This window comes from Gymnodraco acuticeps, unplaced genomic scaffold (assembly GCF_902827175.1).
Source record: "Gymnodraco acuticeps unplaced genomic scaffold, fGymAcu1.1, whole genome shotgun sequence".
NCBI classification, from domain to species: Eukaryota; Metazoa; Chordata; class Actinopteri; order Perciformes; family Bathydraconidae; genus Gymnodraco; species Gymnodraco acuticeps.
The window spans coordinates 430,007-445,389 of record NW_022991454.1 but is presented as its reverse complement, the minus strand read 5'-3'; the positions used below and the strand labels follow the sequence as shown (position 1 = coordinate 445,389).

General features: G+C 40.0%; 1 protein-coding gene across 1 annotated transcript in view; it reads left to right on the top strand.

Moving 5' to 3' along the window:
• Positions 1-15,383, top strand: part of LOC117532968 (contactin-4-like) — a 203,317-nt gene that overhangs the window by 61,415 nt on the left and 126,519 nt on the right. The window contains exon 4 of the mRNA XM_034196589.1: positions 6,989-7,164. Coding sequence (XP_034052480.1) covers positions 6,989-7,164 — 176 coding nt within the window. The remainder of the gene's footprint in view (positions 1-6,988; positions 7,165-15,383) is intronic.

Sequence of the window (15,383 nt, the reverse complement as noted above, 5' to 3'; positions counted from 1 at the left end):
GCTACTGGTTTGTTAAATAGAATATAGAGCCTCCCAGTTATGTTGCTGGGTTTTTGCTGTTATTGCTTTATTTTCTAGGGAATACAAATTCGAAGGCTACTTTTTGCAAGATCTTTCCAAAACAGCCACGAGGCTAAAGTGCACCACTACCCCATGATCAAAATATGAAAATGCACAAATAATGAACGTTTTTAAACCTAGACATACTATACATTACAGGAAAGTGAATTGGAGATTTTTTCAAGTAAGTAATATAAAAAGTGTCCCACCAAAACGTCTATATCCCATGTATTAAGAAGTCCAAAAATATTGATAAAACAATTTAGATCAGATTTAGAAAATGGAGAGAGCACGCTCGTGAACTGTCAACGGGGAGGGGGGGGGGGGGGGGGGGGGGGGGTGGACGCGGACGCTCGCTCGTGAACTGTTAGCGCTAGTGCTGCGTACCTGGACTCGCATTCAGGTTCAGGTCCGGACTAAAGTCCAGAAGTTCAGGTTCAGTTCCGGACTTATAAGTCCGGACCTGAACCCATGGCTTGTGTCAAGTTGTGTGAAAATTAACTCATAATCAACTCAAATTCAAACTCGTCAGGTGTATTGTGCTCCCTTCCAACTTGTGTCTAGATTTCTCTACAAAGTACAAATGTAAAAAAAAAATGTGTTGCCACTTAGTCTACAAATGACTTATGACAGCAACTACAGTGAACTACTACACAGTTCAAACATTTATTTCATTTACCAAACTAAAGTAACCAAACAGTCCCTGAGTCCACTACACTGTAGTGACTGTACAGTCAGAGTGTACTGTACTGTCTGTACACCATGTATTTTCTACAACTCTACATGTGTACATTATACAGTACATACTACATACATAGTGATGTGCATACATACTGTTAGAAATTAAAATCAATGTTGATATGGCGTAATTTTGAATTAAATACACTATTTAATTTAAATCAGTTTTATTCTGAAAAAACCGGAAGTTCACACTATTAACTTAATACTTTTATTCTGAAAATTCTTCACTTTCGGTTAGCATTAGCATGTGGCGAAATGCTACGTTTTCAAACCGTGAATCGAAGGTGAAATGACATGTGATATTGTACACTGAGCACACTGGGATTAGCACTCATTTATTACCGCTGAATAACGTTTATCAGGGAATGTTTAAATAACCACAGACACCAGAATATACGTAAGTGCTAGTTTTTTTGCGAGTCCAAGTACCGGTTCCCGACGTTCCGGTTTTAACCGGACTTGAACCGAAACTTTTTACAAGTCCAGTACCGGTTCGGCGTACCGGTACGCAGTAGGGGTGGGCGATACCACAAAATCTGGATTCGATCCGATACCAAGTATTTCAGGGCCAGTATCGCCGATACCGATATCGATACCGATACTTTTTTTAATGAAAAGCGTCTTATGTACTTTCATATAGGGGAGAGCTGCATGACATGATTTTTGAGCTGAAATCATCATAAATAGACTAAATCTGAATTCATTTTCATGAATAAAGACAGGACAGTTTTTATAGACAAATACACGTTTTACTTTTGCAAATTTAAAGTGCAAACATGAAAAATAACAATACAAAGTGGCCAAAGTAGCGAACTGTCTTCTTGCACACATCACAGTTCGCTAAGTTTTAATTGCCAGTTGTGAAATTGCTCCACACAACGCTGCTCTTTCTCTCAGCCATCATGCGCGTGTGTGTGTTGCACTCGCGAGTCGCTGGCTGCTGCTGTCCTGCCCTGCTGGCTGCTGTCAGTCAGCTTGATAATCGGCGTTCAGGCAGGGAGCCTCGAGGAGAAGAAGACAGCAGTGGAGAGAGAAGAAAAGAGCATATACTTGTGTTCGTCTGCACATAGTTTTTCGAAGAAATTGACGAGTAGAGGAGACGAGAAAAAAAGTATAACAGTATCGATCCTATTGGCTCTAGTATCGATATTTTGAAACGTAACGTAATATCGGAAGTATCGATATTTTGGGATCGATCCGCCCACCCCTAGTATGCAGCACTAGTTAGCGCCGTGTTATGCATGCCCGCAGCACCTCGCGGGAGCGCGCACAGCGGAAAGCTAATACTTTTGTTGATCTGTTCGGCAAAGTTAGGTTTGGAAACTATATAATTTCCTTTTGGGCGGCCATGCATAACACGGCATAATACCGGAGCATCGCTGCGCTGTTCTGAGTTTGTTCTGATCTGTCAACATGACGGACTGCTTTCAGATTTTTCCGTCATTGTTCAAAAAAATTCGTCATAGACGGAAAATATTCGGTTAACGCGACCTCTGGTCTAGACTCAACTATGAGAAGTGTAGTTGTAAAAAGTACTTTCCCCCAAAACACCAGGCTTCAGAAAAGAAACAGACCGTGTAACATTCACAGCCTCATAGCAGATGGTTCGGTATTATGCTACTGTGTACACGGCCTGTTACATGATTGCATGAAGCATGTGCCGAACAAATGGAGCTGCTGTTTTGGCCAGCTTGCCAGAATAAATCTTTGTAAAAGGAATTAATAAATAATCTGGTTTATATGTGTTTGATGTAATCTGTTGCCCCACGCTTCCCACGCAGAAGGATAGGTTGGACAATCACTGGATCCACAGTAACTCTCATGTGGCCTTTTCTCACGGTGTCGATATATCTGTAAGAATGTTTTGAGTTTCACAAAAATGTGAATATCTGTCACTTAGTGGCGTTAACGTTGTTACCTAATTGCCTTAAAGGGACTTAAAGTGACTGTCTGAGCCGTCAAAGGCCATTCAATTAGTCAGAAAAGAACATTGGCAGCTCTTGGTGGCCAATTATCTTTAACTACCGCTATGAATAACTACCAGACGATATACATTAAGCGATTCACAATGTTGGCCTCCAACTGTGTAAATCAGCTATCCTTTTCAACATGAGACATGATTACTCACTCAGATACATCAAAACATTTTCTAGGCCCAATTAACTGTCTTGTGTAATGTTTTAAAAATAACATGGATAAGAGGTATAGAACGGGCACTGTCGGCTACATCTTTTGAAACAGTTTTCAAGCCACCCAATTAAAGGTGCCCTATACTCAATATCAGGTTTTATATTTTAGTCCCTCTACTCTGACATGTCTCTGCTTTAATGTTCAAAAGCTCTTTATTTTTTATCATACGGCCTGTGCCTCTTTTCACCCTCTGTCTGAAACCAGAGCCCAGTCTGCTCTGATTGGTTAGCTGTCCTGTTCTGTTGTGATTGGTCAACCGCTTAGAGATGTCCCGCCCCTTAGCCTATCAGTTATAATGTGTTGGAGCGTTAGCCAAATTAAGTGCAAGTGTTACGTAGTGATGTCACTTAAGGGACATAGTAGTTAAATGGAGGTGTTCCAGGCAGCGGGGAATTTTGGGATTTATGCCTTTGCAGACCATTTACATGCACACAACCCTATACAACACACTTCAGGGAAGCAAAATCTCAAAAAGCATAGTAGTGCCCCTTAAATCGTTCTAATTTGGATATAATGCTCTCGCCTAGCAATTATGAATGTGATAAGAAAACACATATCGGGACCGCTTTTCAAACGCCACTATTATTGTCCGATACTGACTGACGCTCTCCTCCGTCCCCGGTCCACTGTGCTTTTTTGTAATATCAGTTAAAGGTGTTGCATGGCTGTGAGGTATTTATGTTGATCTTTGTTTGTTCCACCTCTGCTGCAAATAAATCTCTGCTGTAGTCCTGAGAGACGCAGCCACCACCCTCCTCAGGCTTCTCTCTATTGTGTGTAGTAATAAGACTCTTGAGAGCACGCACTTACTTATGACTGAACCGGAGAAGGGCGGTGAAAGACTATTGTGCTACACACACTTTGTCTATTAAAAGAAAAACATTCTGTAGAGGCGCTTTGTGAGTGCTGCAATGCCGGGCCCACACATCTATTGCTGTTTGTAAGACGTTTCAGTGCGAGTAGGCGGGTGAGGAACATGGGTTTTCATGTCATCTGCTCCTACTTGTGTATTAAGAAGATCCTGTACAGACTCAATTAACACAGTAGATTTTTTGCAACGAAAAAGGCAAATTACTTTGTTTAATAGACAGGGGGTCTTAAAAAGTATTAAAAGTTGATGAATCAATTTAGCGAAAATTAAAAAGTATTAAACGGCATTTCCCAAGGTATGACATTTTGTAGCTTGTTTTCAATAAGTATATAAATGGTCCAAAGAGGTTGTATTCTACAGTGCACCTGAATGTAATCATTGCGTAGGTGTGTAGTGTGATTCTGTGTAGTTTATTTATGGAATCCCGTTGGATTGGACGTCATCTGAACAGGACATCGCACGCTCACTGCTTGATAGCACGCGAAGGTCCGTTTACGCCGGTTGCTAAGCAACATCGTTATGGGGAAATGCAAGTCTGCGTCCAAATGGTTGGAAGATAAGGAGGAAGGACAATCAATACTGTATATAGTCAATGTGAGGTAAAGTGTGTCGCCAAGGTAACCGGTTAAAACTCAAAGTGGCGATGAGGTCTTAAAATGTACGGAAAGGGTCTTAAAAAAGCTCTTAAAAGGTTTTACATTTGACTTCAGGATTCCTGCATAGACCCTTTATAGAGTTATCGTAATACTTCCATTGTGTAATAACAGCTGGAACTGCCGCGACAGCGACGTAACTTAAAATGACGTCAGCACTGATTGAGGTTTTCTGTCTGTATGTTATCATTTTCTTTTCCATTAACTAGTCTTTAAAAACTGCCAGAGTCCATACCTTGTTCCCTTTAATGTTTACTTCCTGTCTGTCTTCTTCTGCTGTTCCTGTTAGTGTTGACTTCCTGTTTGTCTTCTTCTGCTGATTTCTCTGACGTCCAGCCCTCTTTCTTCTAACTAAAAATTAATTATCCAAAAGTATTCTGTGGTGATTTCTGATGGAGAAAACTGTTGTTTGTTCTCCACAGCTGACGTTAAATTGACCGAACTCCTTTCTGCGGATTGATATGAATGCACATAGTCCCTTGATCCTCCTTAGCAACTTTCTATTCTCCTTAAATAAAAAACATTGCACAGAGTTTTCAAATAAGCCCTGTGATAATATACTACAAAATATAAAATATAGCAATACAATACCCAACACCATTGTCAGCACTTCCTCCAAAAAGCTTTGCATACCTCCAGTCACCAAATTGGCACATATATAAGTGCACAAACACAGATTTTCGTAACTTCTGTCTGCTGTTCACAAAGGCTTAAGAAAAGCCTTTTTTGTTATCATAGCCGCTTTCTTTTCCAAATGTAAGAATACACTGTTTTCCCAGCTGACCCTTAAATCACTTGGAGAACATTAAGAAATCAAAGCAGACGGAAATGTAGAACTTCTCCTCGAAGACATAATCAACAGCTAAATCACCTTGGGCGCAAATCAAATCTGCAATGTCCACTTTCCAATAAAGTATAAAACGCTCCTTTAAGCCCCTGTCACACTGTCCCGAAATTGACACCCGATGGACACACGAATATGGAATTGTGAATTTCGCACGAAGATGGCCCCGAACCACACACGAAGGCAACATTTACATTACATTTAAGACATACAACTGCAACGAAAGTAACAAAAACAATTATGTTACAGTACTATGATACTGTACTGATATCTTCAGACTTTGTTCTTTACTTTATCCGTCGTTATATGTAGAAAATATTACGTTTTCTCCGTAATGTTGTTGTTTCCATAGCAACAACAACTTCCTGTCAACTCGCCTTCAAAATAATATATTATATCCTTTTCAGTTTCACAGAACACAAATTGGGTTATTTACATAATATGTTTACATGATTTTGTTGTGCAATAAAACAACCCGATGGACACACGATAAAGGAAATGTTCAAATTCGGCTGTGATCGTAGCAACATCGGGCCATTCGTGAGGGCATCTTAAGCCTTCGTATGACCGCCGGTGGAGTTTCTCAGGCTCCGGCAGCAACTTCGTGAGCGGTGGCAAAATCTTTGGCATGCCAAAAAATTGCCGAAGGACCTTGAGAAGGTTCATTTTCGTGTTGAATTCGTGTGTCAATTTTGCCCTTCGTAAGGCCATCGTGAGGGCATCTTGTTATCATCGGTGCCATCGGGCATTCGGCCCGATCAGAGTGAGGGTGAATGCACCGATGATAACACGAAGATGACACGACTTGACAAGATGCCCTCACGAGTGCCTTACGAAGTTGCCGCTCACGAAGTTGCTGCCGGAGCCTGAGAAACTCCACCGGCGGTCATACGAAGGCTTAAGATGCCCTCACGAATGGCCCGATGTTGCTACGATCACAGCCGAATTTGAACATTTCCTTTATCGTGTGTCCATCGGGTGTCAATTTCGGGACAGTGTGACAGGGGCTTTATGCTTGTTTATCCGCGCAGAGATTTGTATTGCCTTGATGGTTATAAATCATTGACAACAAATAACAGCTTGTGAGTTCTTTTTTGTTTTGCCTTGGCTGTAGTAAGTTATGGCTTGAAACCATTTTTCTGCTCTGACTGATTTTTCCCCCATCTGGTTTTTCTAATATGATGCATCTGTGCGAAGAGATTGAAGAACCTGTTGCCATTTTAGGTGTATTATACCCTTTGTTGATCACCCCTTACACCCATTGTGTGGAATGGCCTAGAATGTGTGACGGAAATGATTCAGGCATCTGTTTTAATTGTGCCACCATAATGATTAAGCAGCATTTGAATGGGTTCTGGAAAGATGGATGGCCTGCAATGCTATCTATTCAAAGAGAGTCAAGTCCTTGGCACCACTGTGTTTCACTGCTGCTTAGATTAACACAAATATGGGGGGGGGGGTGATTTCCGGGCCCCTCTCACCTTTTAAAAAACAATCAAATGTAGCCTACAAGTCACGTTCCTCGTCTTGTAGCCTGGAACGCATCCATCGCCCGAGTCTACAGCGAACAATGTTTAACTTGCTCATTTACATGTTAATTTTCTCCATTTATTTATCTTTTTTTCTCAGATGGAAACTGAATGGCACAGAAATCAATCCCAAATCTGGATCCCACTACAGCCTTTCTGGAGGAAACCTCAGAATCAGCCATTTGAACAAAGACCAGGATGCTGGAACGTATCAGTGCCTCGCCTCCAACTCTTTCGGGACCATCGTCAGCAGGGAGGCCAGCCTCACCTTTGCATGTAAGTCTGTTTTTCTCTGCTTGTCTTTGGTCCAACGTTTGTGACTTCTGAGAAAGACACACCAATGAAGTGACATGCTGGGCTCTTCTTGATAACGTGACACACATGGAAACATCTCTCTGGGGAAGTATTAACTCCCTCTGTGTGCCGACTAGAGTTTAGCCTAAATCGTAAACGCAGATCAAACACAAATCTACAAACAAGTCCAAGTGAAGTGAAGCTTTATGGTAAATCATAGCAATGCTGTTAGTGCTGCTCTCCACTATTAAAGAACGGGTGGTAGGATAAGTATATTTGACTTAAAGTTGCTTAAATCAGTGTTGTTCATATATCCACTTAAACTGCTGATAATGTGTGTGTGTGTGTGTGTGTGTGTGTGTGTGTGTGTGTGTGTGTGTGTGTGTGTGTGTGTGTGTGTGTGTGTGTGTGTGTGTGTGTGTGTGTGTGTGTGTGTGTGTGTGTGTGTGCTGTGTGAGTGCATGCTGAAGCTAATCTTGCATACTACTGGACCCACCATCCTAATATGTGTTTATGCTCAAGACCTCTTCTGTTTGCAGTGACTAACACATTTTGGAAAAACCAACAATGTAATTGACCATCAGGCCTTACTCCAAATTTTAGCCACAGAGGTTTTCTATAACAAAAGCTATAAAACACCTTTACTCTACCCGTTTAGCAGCAAACATTAGATTAGATTCTTTAATGACCACACAGCCAGGCTAGATTATTACAGCTTGTTCCATACAATTCAACACAGGGCAAATACATACATCATGACATATATACATAAAGTTCAAGGTGTGATGGATTGTGATTGTTCACACACAAAACAAGACTAACTGGTGAACATAGAGCAGCATTCAGCAACTTTAGAGACGGACATTTTCTTCTGGAGTTCTTAGAGACCAAAAACAGAGCTAAAAGCACTTCAGAAATTCGACTCCAAATGAATAATGTCGCTCAATATGTGCAAGTAGGTGAAGAGGTTATCCAGCATTATACAGAAGCAAATAAATATTAATCACAAAACGTAATTGACATTGAAGGTAAAACGTATTATTCAGATAATGCCTTTAAGTGTAATCTTATCTGATTATACACAATACGATACCACTATGTCTGTTCCAAATAGATCTAATATGAACTAATGTTTATATTGGTTGGTTGATTCATTTATAACGTCGCTGTTTTATGTGTAAAATGTCCATCTATAATAATGAGTAGTAGATTAATCTAATCTTTAACTTTCATTTATAAATATGTTGGATTCAAACTTCTGGATTGAAGCGGAGATATCAAGTTACATGAAAAGTAAATGAATGTTTTAATTCCATTTATAAATTAGATACCACATTTGAAACATCCGTTTTATTAATATTATACAATTCAATTCAAAGAACACCAAACTAAGAAAAGCAACATTCCAACACGCCAAGTCAGCATTATCACTTTTGCAGATTCATATTTTTCTGATGACTCGATTTTAGCGATTTGTGACCGTCGCGATGATTGACTGTTGGACAGATGTTGATGAGTCGAACTGTCAGCCTCTGGACTTCATATTCCTAAAGCACAGGGAAGTCAATATATGCCTACTGTATGTGCCAGTTATCGGACAGGCATAAATGATGACATTAACAGCAAGTGAGCGATCGCTGGCTCTGATTAGATTCTGAGGGTTAGCGTTTGGGGACAAGGCCACCGATATGTCTCAGGCCATTTGTTTGCACCCCGGGACGAGTGAGAAGTCAATCTACTCTCTGATTCTGCTGATTTCCACGATGATAGGATGACACTTCCATCAATTGTTGGGCTCTGACCTTACCAGCGTTCAGTTGTTGTCACAGACTCATGCATGACCGAGTGTCATCCATCTTCTTTATTACTCGTGGTATTGCTTAATTAACGCCACAGCATGATTGAATGGTGAAGGTTCAAGTGAATAATTTAAGGGCAACTGGTATTACTGGAGAGTGTCATGTTATTCTTTATAGGAAGTGAAGCTCCCTAAAGTACTTGAGTTGTTCTTCTGCAGGGAGGCAGGCGGAGGTATTCTGTAACAGTCAAATACACACCACGCGCAACACCTATCCTATTCCCTACTGTTAACACGGTGACCTTTTGGTGGTAATTAGTTTTACGTCCAATGTGACTGTATTTCTGACACTACACATACCTTGAGGCTTCTCACACATCTTATAAGACAAGCTATAAGACTAGAGCCACATAGGGAGTACAATACAAATGCTACACCTGAAAGGTCAAAAGTCAACATATCATAAGAGTGTCAAAGCTTTCTAATGTCACACTATTTTAAATGCATCTTACTTCCGGTAATCGGTTAATAGCCTGTTGAAACCGAAACAGGGTGGAAACACTTGAGTTTTAAATATCGCTGTGAGAATTAGAGCATTTAAGAAACATGTTTTTGATTAAATCATGGAGGGTAGGGATTGATAAGATTTGTGATTTTTTCCAGAGAGTGTCTGGAGATGCAGAGTTGAAAGGGGGAGATAGAGAGGATGATTTTGCCTGAAGTGTTTCGGTAGGCTCAGTAGTCAAACCCACTTACTTGGCAGCTATAACCTCCAGCTATAACCACTCTAATCCGGCAGCTCTTTTGGGGACTTTTTGATTCAGTTAGGACATGTTTGACACGATATTGTTGAGCTTTGTTTTTTCTTGTTGTCAAAAAACAATGACAAGACCAAAACAAATGATAAACAAGGTTTTTTTGGTCCACTGTTAACACTTAATCTTTTCCATAGAGGTTGATTGATGTCCCAAAACTATTAAAACACATCCATAATCCTTACTTTTTGTACTGGGTGACATGATTTTTCATAATAAAGAACATGCACCCTTTTCTAAATATCTACAGGCCTCAAAATGTGTACTAATCGTCCGAAAAATAGTGCCAATAAATGCACTATTGACTTGTGTCTGTGTAATGTTACAACAAAAAACTACAGTGTCCAGCTGTGTTAGGAAGTTATTGAATCTCACATATGTAAATCGTTTTTAACACAGGGTGTCCGCAGGGTCTTAAAAAGTATTAAAAGTTGATAAATCAATTTAGTGAAAATTAAGGCTATTAAAAAGTATTAAACAGCATTTTCCAAGGTATTAAATGTTGTAGCTTGTTTTCAATAAGTATATAAATGGCCCAAAGAGGTTGTATTCTACAGTCTGCCTGAATGTAATCATTGCGTAGGTGTGTAGTGTGATTCTGTGTAGTTTATTGATGGCATCCCGTTGGATGTAACGTCATCTGAACAGGACATCGCACGCTCACTGCTTGATAGCGCGCGAAGGTCCGTTTACGCCGGTTGCTAAGCAACATCGTTATGGGGAAATGCAAGTCTGCGTCCAAATGGTTGGAAGATAAGGAGGAAGGACAATCAATACTGTATATAGTCAATGTGAGGTAAAGTGTGTCTCCAAGGTTCGGTTAAAACTCAAAGTGGCGATGAGGTCTTAAAATGTATGGAAAGGGTCTTAAAAAAGGTCTTAAAAGGAATTACATTTGACTTCAGGTTTCCTGCTTATTTAACACACATTTAACCCATTTTTTTTACAATGACCAGTGGGATACAGGGCATGGAAACTCAAAAGTGTTTTGAGATTGAATAACACATTGGTGGTTTTGGCAACGAATTTGTTAACATAAAAAAAAAGTAAAGAAAGAATATCATATTATGAGATTCATGATTTAAGTAAATAATATTCCTATTCATCAAGTTTTATTTAGTTGTAAATCTAATTAATATGGGACATTTTGGGAATTTAAATATAGATTAGAAAAAACATTTAAATTGACTTTATGTCTGGATAAAAATCTGTAGTTGCTTTTTTTTAGATCTCTAAATACACACATTTAGATATTACTAAGGAATTCCCTTCCTGATTTAGCAAAAGATTGAAAAAGAGTAGTAAAACATTGTAAACCGTTGTATAGGAATAGGAAAGAAGTTGTTAATAATAGAGAAAGGCAGTGAGGGATTTCTTCCCTTTATGCAGGAGATATTTCTCTCACCTTCTATAAACAAGGTTTGATCCAAAATGTCCGACTCGAGCAGCACTCCAACAGATTTGTACTCTGACCCAGGATTACATTTGATGCGGCAGACTGTACGGCTTCAACAGTCGTCTGTGTTTCTGTACAAATTGTACGGAAATTGGAGGTGACACACTGATAAATGCTGCACACATCCAATATATAGTGGACTATTAGATCTAGCAATAAAGTGCAGCAGATATGAGGACTCAAAAGTAACCTTTTGGGGATCATGCAATTCTACGGAAACCCATAAGGGACATGTAGGGAAAAACAATAGAAGGTAAAAAAAATGAAAAGGATTAACTTCTTTCATACTGTACATAATGCTAAAATAATCGTATTTTTTTTCATTTATATATAAATGTTGCTAATAATTGACATATCCTACACTGTAAAATGTCTCACACATTTTTGATCCACTTATGGAAGCTTGGGGTAGTAATACGAAAACTACAAGTTCTTAAAATGTAAATTTAAAATGTTTTTTGAGGAATAGCTGGAATACAAAATGATAAAAAAATATAATTACAAAGATACTTCAAGAAAACCACCTCACCGGGTCAAAAAAGACCCACTTAAGCATCTAAGGGTTACAAATATATAATTAAATTACAGAAACAATTATACTCAGTTAAAAACTAAAAACTAACATTTCCAACAACACTAAAAACATCACATTTATCTTTTTTTTTATAAACAAAACTAATATTCATACTGTAATGCTTTCATATTCACAATCTTGATACATCTAACTGGAAGGCAGATGTAACAATTTCATGGTAATAGAAATATGTTTCTTAGATATTCCCTAGCTTCTTACTAATAATGTTACTAATAATTCACATATCATAAATTGCAAAAACAATTCCTCTACCATATATATGTACTAGGGCTGTCAGTCGATTAAAATAGTTAATCGCAAATTAATGGCACATTTTTTGTCTGTTCTAAATGTACCTTAGAGGGATATTTTTCAAGTTTTTAATACTCTTATCAACATATGAGTGGACAAATATGCTTTATGCTAATGTTTGTTTATTATCATTTGATCAATGACACAACAACACAACAACCTCTGAACATTACAAATATTCGCCTCAATTCAACCTGGAACCTCTCTCATACAATAATACAATACAATAATACCTCATTCACACCAACGGTGTTTCAGGGCCGGTTCGGAGCTGGAGCTTGAAAAGCATCGGGTTTTCCTGTTCACACCGCAGCGGAGCAGCCTCTTAGCTCCGGAATCCGGTTCGTTTCAAGCACCAAAAAATTGTCCGGCCAGAGCAAAAGCACCACATACGTCACGCTTACGTCGAGGCGGGGGCAGGGGCAGATCAACTCCTGAACAACAACAAAAAGCCGGCGTTTTATCCAGTTTGTACACAACGATGGAGAAACTTAACGAGCAGCAGTGGTCCACTGAAGAGACCAGCTACCTACTGGGAATCTGGTCTTCCGAAGAGGTACAGAGGAAGCTGGAGCACAATCGGCCATTGTTGTTGTTGTCGGTGTGAGCTGTGAGGGGTTTCCGCGCGGTTTGGCTTTATGAAGCAGGCACGCAAACGGTTACGTCGTGACGCAAACGATGACGCAATGACGCAGCACCAGTCGGACTCTGGCGGTGTGAAAAGAGACGGACTAACCCGAAGACCGTTCTGAACCTGAAAAGCTCTAGCAAGGAGCTTGAACCGGAGTTGCGTTGGTGTGAATGAGGTATAAGTGTGTGTGTGTGTGTGTGTGTGTGTGTGTGTGTGTGTGTGTGTGTGTTGTGTGTGTGTGTGTGTGGTGTTGTGTGTGTGTGTGGTGTGTGGTTGTGTGTGTGTGTGTGTGTGTGTGTGTGTGTGTGTGTTGTGGTTGTGTGTGTGTGTGTGTGTGTGTGTGTGTGTGTGTGTGTGTGTGTGTGTGTGTGTGTGGAGAGACACTGTGATGGATCGTTGGAGCTATGTGCAACTCAAGGCATATGCTCGAACGGGAGCTGCCTGGAAGCTGCAATCATGTTGCGCACTATCCGTGCTGAGTGTGCTGACTTTTCGAACAATGTCCCACTGTCTGGCTTCCTGCATAAAGTCAAGTGCTCGGCGCAGTTGTCGGTGAAATGTCGCTCCTCTGTTTTCATTGAAACAGCTCCTTATACCCGTTAGCGCAGCTAGCTAGCACCAGATGCTAACAACAACAATACACGTAAGGTGTGCCCATTATCTCTCTCTCGCTCGCTCGCGCCACACATACAGACACCCTCCCGGTCCTCCCGAAGTCCGCCTGCCGGTGAGCGTGGAAGTGTGGTCTGCCGCAAGCGGACGGCAGGAGCGGGGCTGTCAGCACCAGCTTGTAGATGGTATTTTAAAGTCGATGCGCTCTGAAACTACGGGGCGGCCGATGACAAAAAATACACATGTGTTAATCGCGTTAAAATAATTAGAGGCGTTAATTTTTTTATATATACAGCCCTAATATTTATATATATAAATATATATACACTCAGTTGCCATTTCCAACAAAACACATTTTTTACAAGATAGTACTAATCTATATATCTTTCCATGACTTCAATTTTCACAATCTTGCAAAAACCAATTGAAAACCCACGGGATGAATTCATATTTGCTTAGCTGTGTGTGAGTCCTCAGCTTCCTAACCTTTCAGTATATAGTCTTTAGAGGAGAGTAACCACACGGTATAATGACATGACATTCCCTCTGTTAACACTTGTTAGTCTACAACGACACAACGCCTTCAAGGTTATTCTTTCAAATTGGCGGGACTCCAAATACTTCCTCTCTGTGTCTCAAACTTTTGATGGATGATGCTACTCCTCGCCAGGGTGGAGGCTGCCTCCCCCCCCGAGGCAGAGATAACTGATGGGCAGTGGGCTCTTTCACTCAATACTCGCTGCCCTTGATTAGTATGTCTATCGATTCTATATCAGTGATTATGTAAAATATGTACACCCATAATTCATACTGATGAACAGGTTCAATATTGGAATAAGAGTGTGTCCCTCCTAAAGGGGAGGCGCTGGAAATGTGCTTTGAATTATGAGTTGTTAAAGGGAACCTATTATGCTCAGTTTCAGGTTCATATATGTATGTAGTGTCTCTACATGTCTCCATGCTTTAATGTTCAAAAAGCTCTTTATTTCTCTCACACTGCCTGTGCTGCAGCACCTCTTTTCACCCTCTGTCTGAAACCAGAGCCCAGTCTGCTCTGATTGGTTAGCTGGCCGGCTCTGTTGTGATTGGTCAACAGCTCAGAGATGTCCCGCCCCTTAGCCTATCACGTACAAGGTGTTGGAGCGCTAGCCAATAGAAGCAAAGTTGTTACGTAGTAATGTCACTTTGTTCTGGGAATAAAACTACCTCTGGCGTGAACTTTGAGATTTGCAGACCATTTACATGCACACAAATATATATAACACACTACATTAAAGGTACAAGCTACAATAGCATAATAGGACCTCTTTTATGAATCACAGAATATGTTAAAAAGGGCCATCACTCAAGAAAAGACACTCTTGAAAATGGAGCCTGCCTTAAAATAATATCCAATTTAGCATGCGAGTTCATCTCCACTTATACCGTGTATAGTAGGTATATATATTGTCTCCTCAGTGTCAGACATGCTCATATTTTTGCTTAGCTTACAGAGATGAGAACTCCTGATGTCACCAGAGTAGGCTTCAAAGCCTTAAGGGGAAACATGAATAGCTCATTTAAATGCAAATAAATCCTCTAGACTCCTCTCAGCTGTTGTGATAATGTGGAGCGAGTATATTGACTTAGTTAATGAGGTGTAGATAGCTAATGGGTGTACTCTGGCTTTCACTTTTTATCCGCACTACACTATCAAGATATCCCTCTTGAGGATCTGCTATAAGTTGGCAGCACATACTTAGGACTTCCTGTTTACCTCCTATATGAGATATGTAGTTAATCATCCAGATGGTAAACATGTGATAGTGGTTATATTGCCTCTATGATGATATGCTAGGTGAGGATACATGTCTAATGTTAATAGGTTATCTAATAGTCTTTTTGTTCTTACATTAACAGTAGAAAAAAAACATGAATATAGGAATTATGGTTAAGGAGCTATTCCTGATTGATTTTCTGAATTATATTTTATTCTATATTGTTGCTAATAATTGATATTTTCT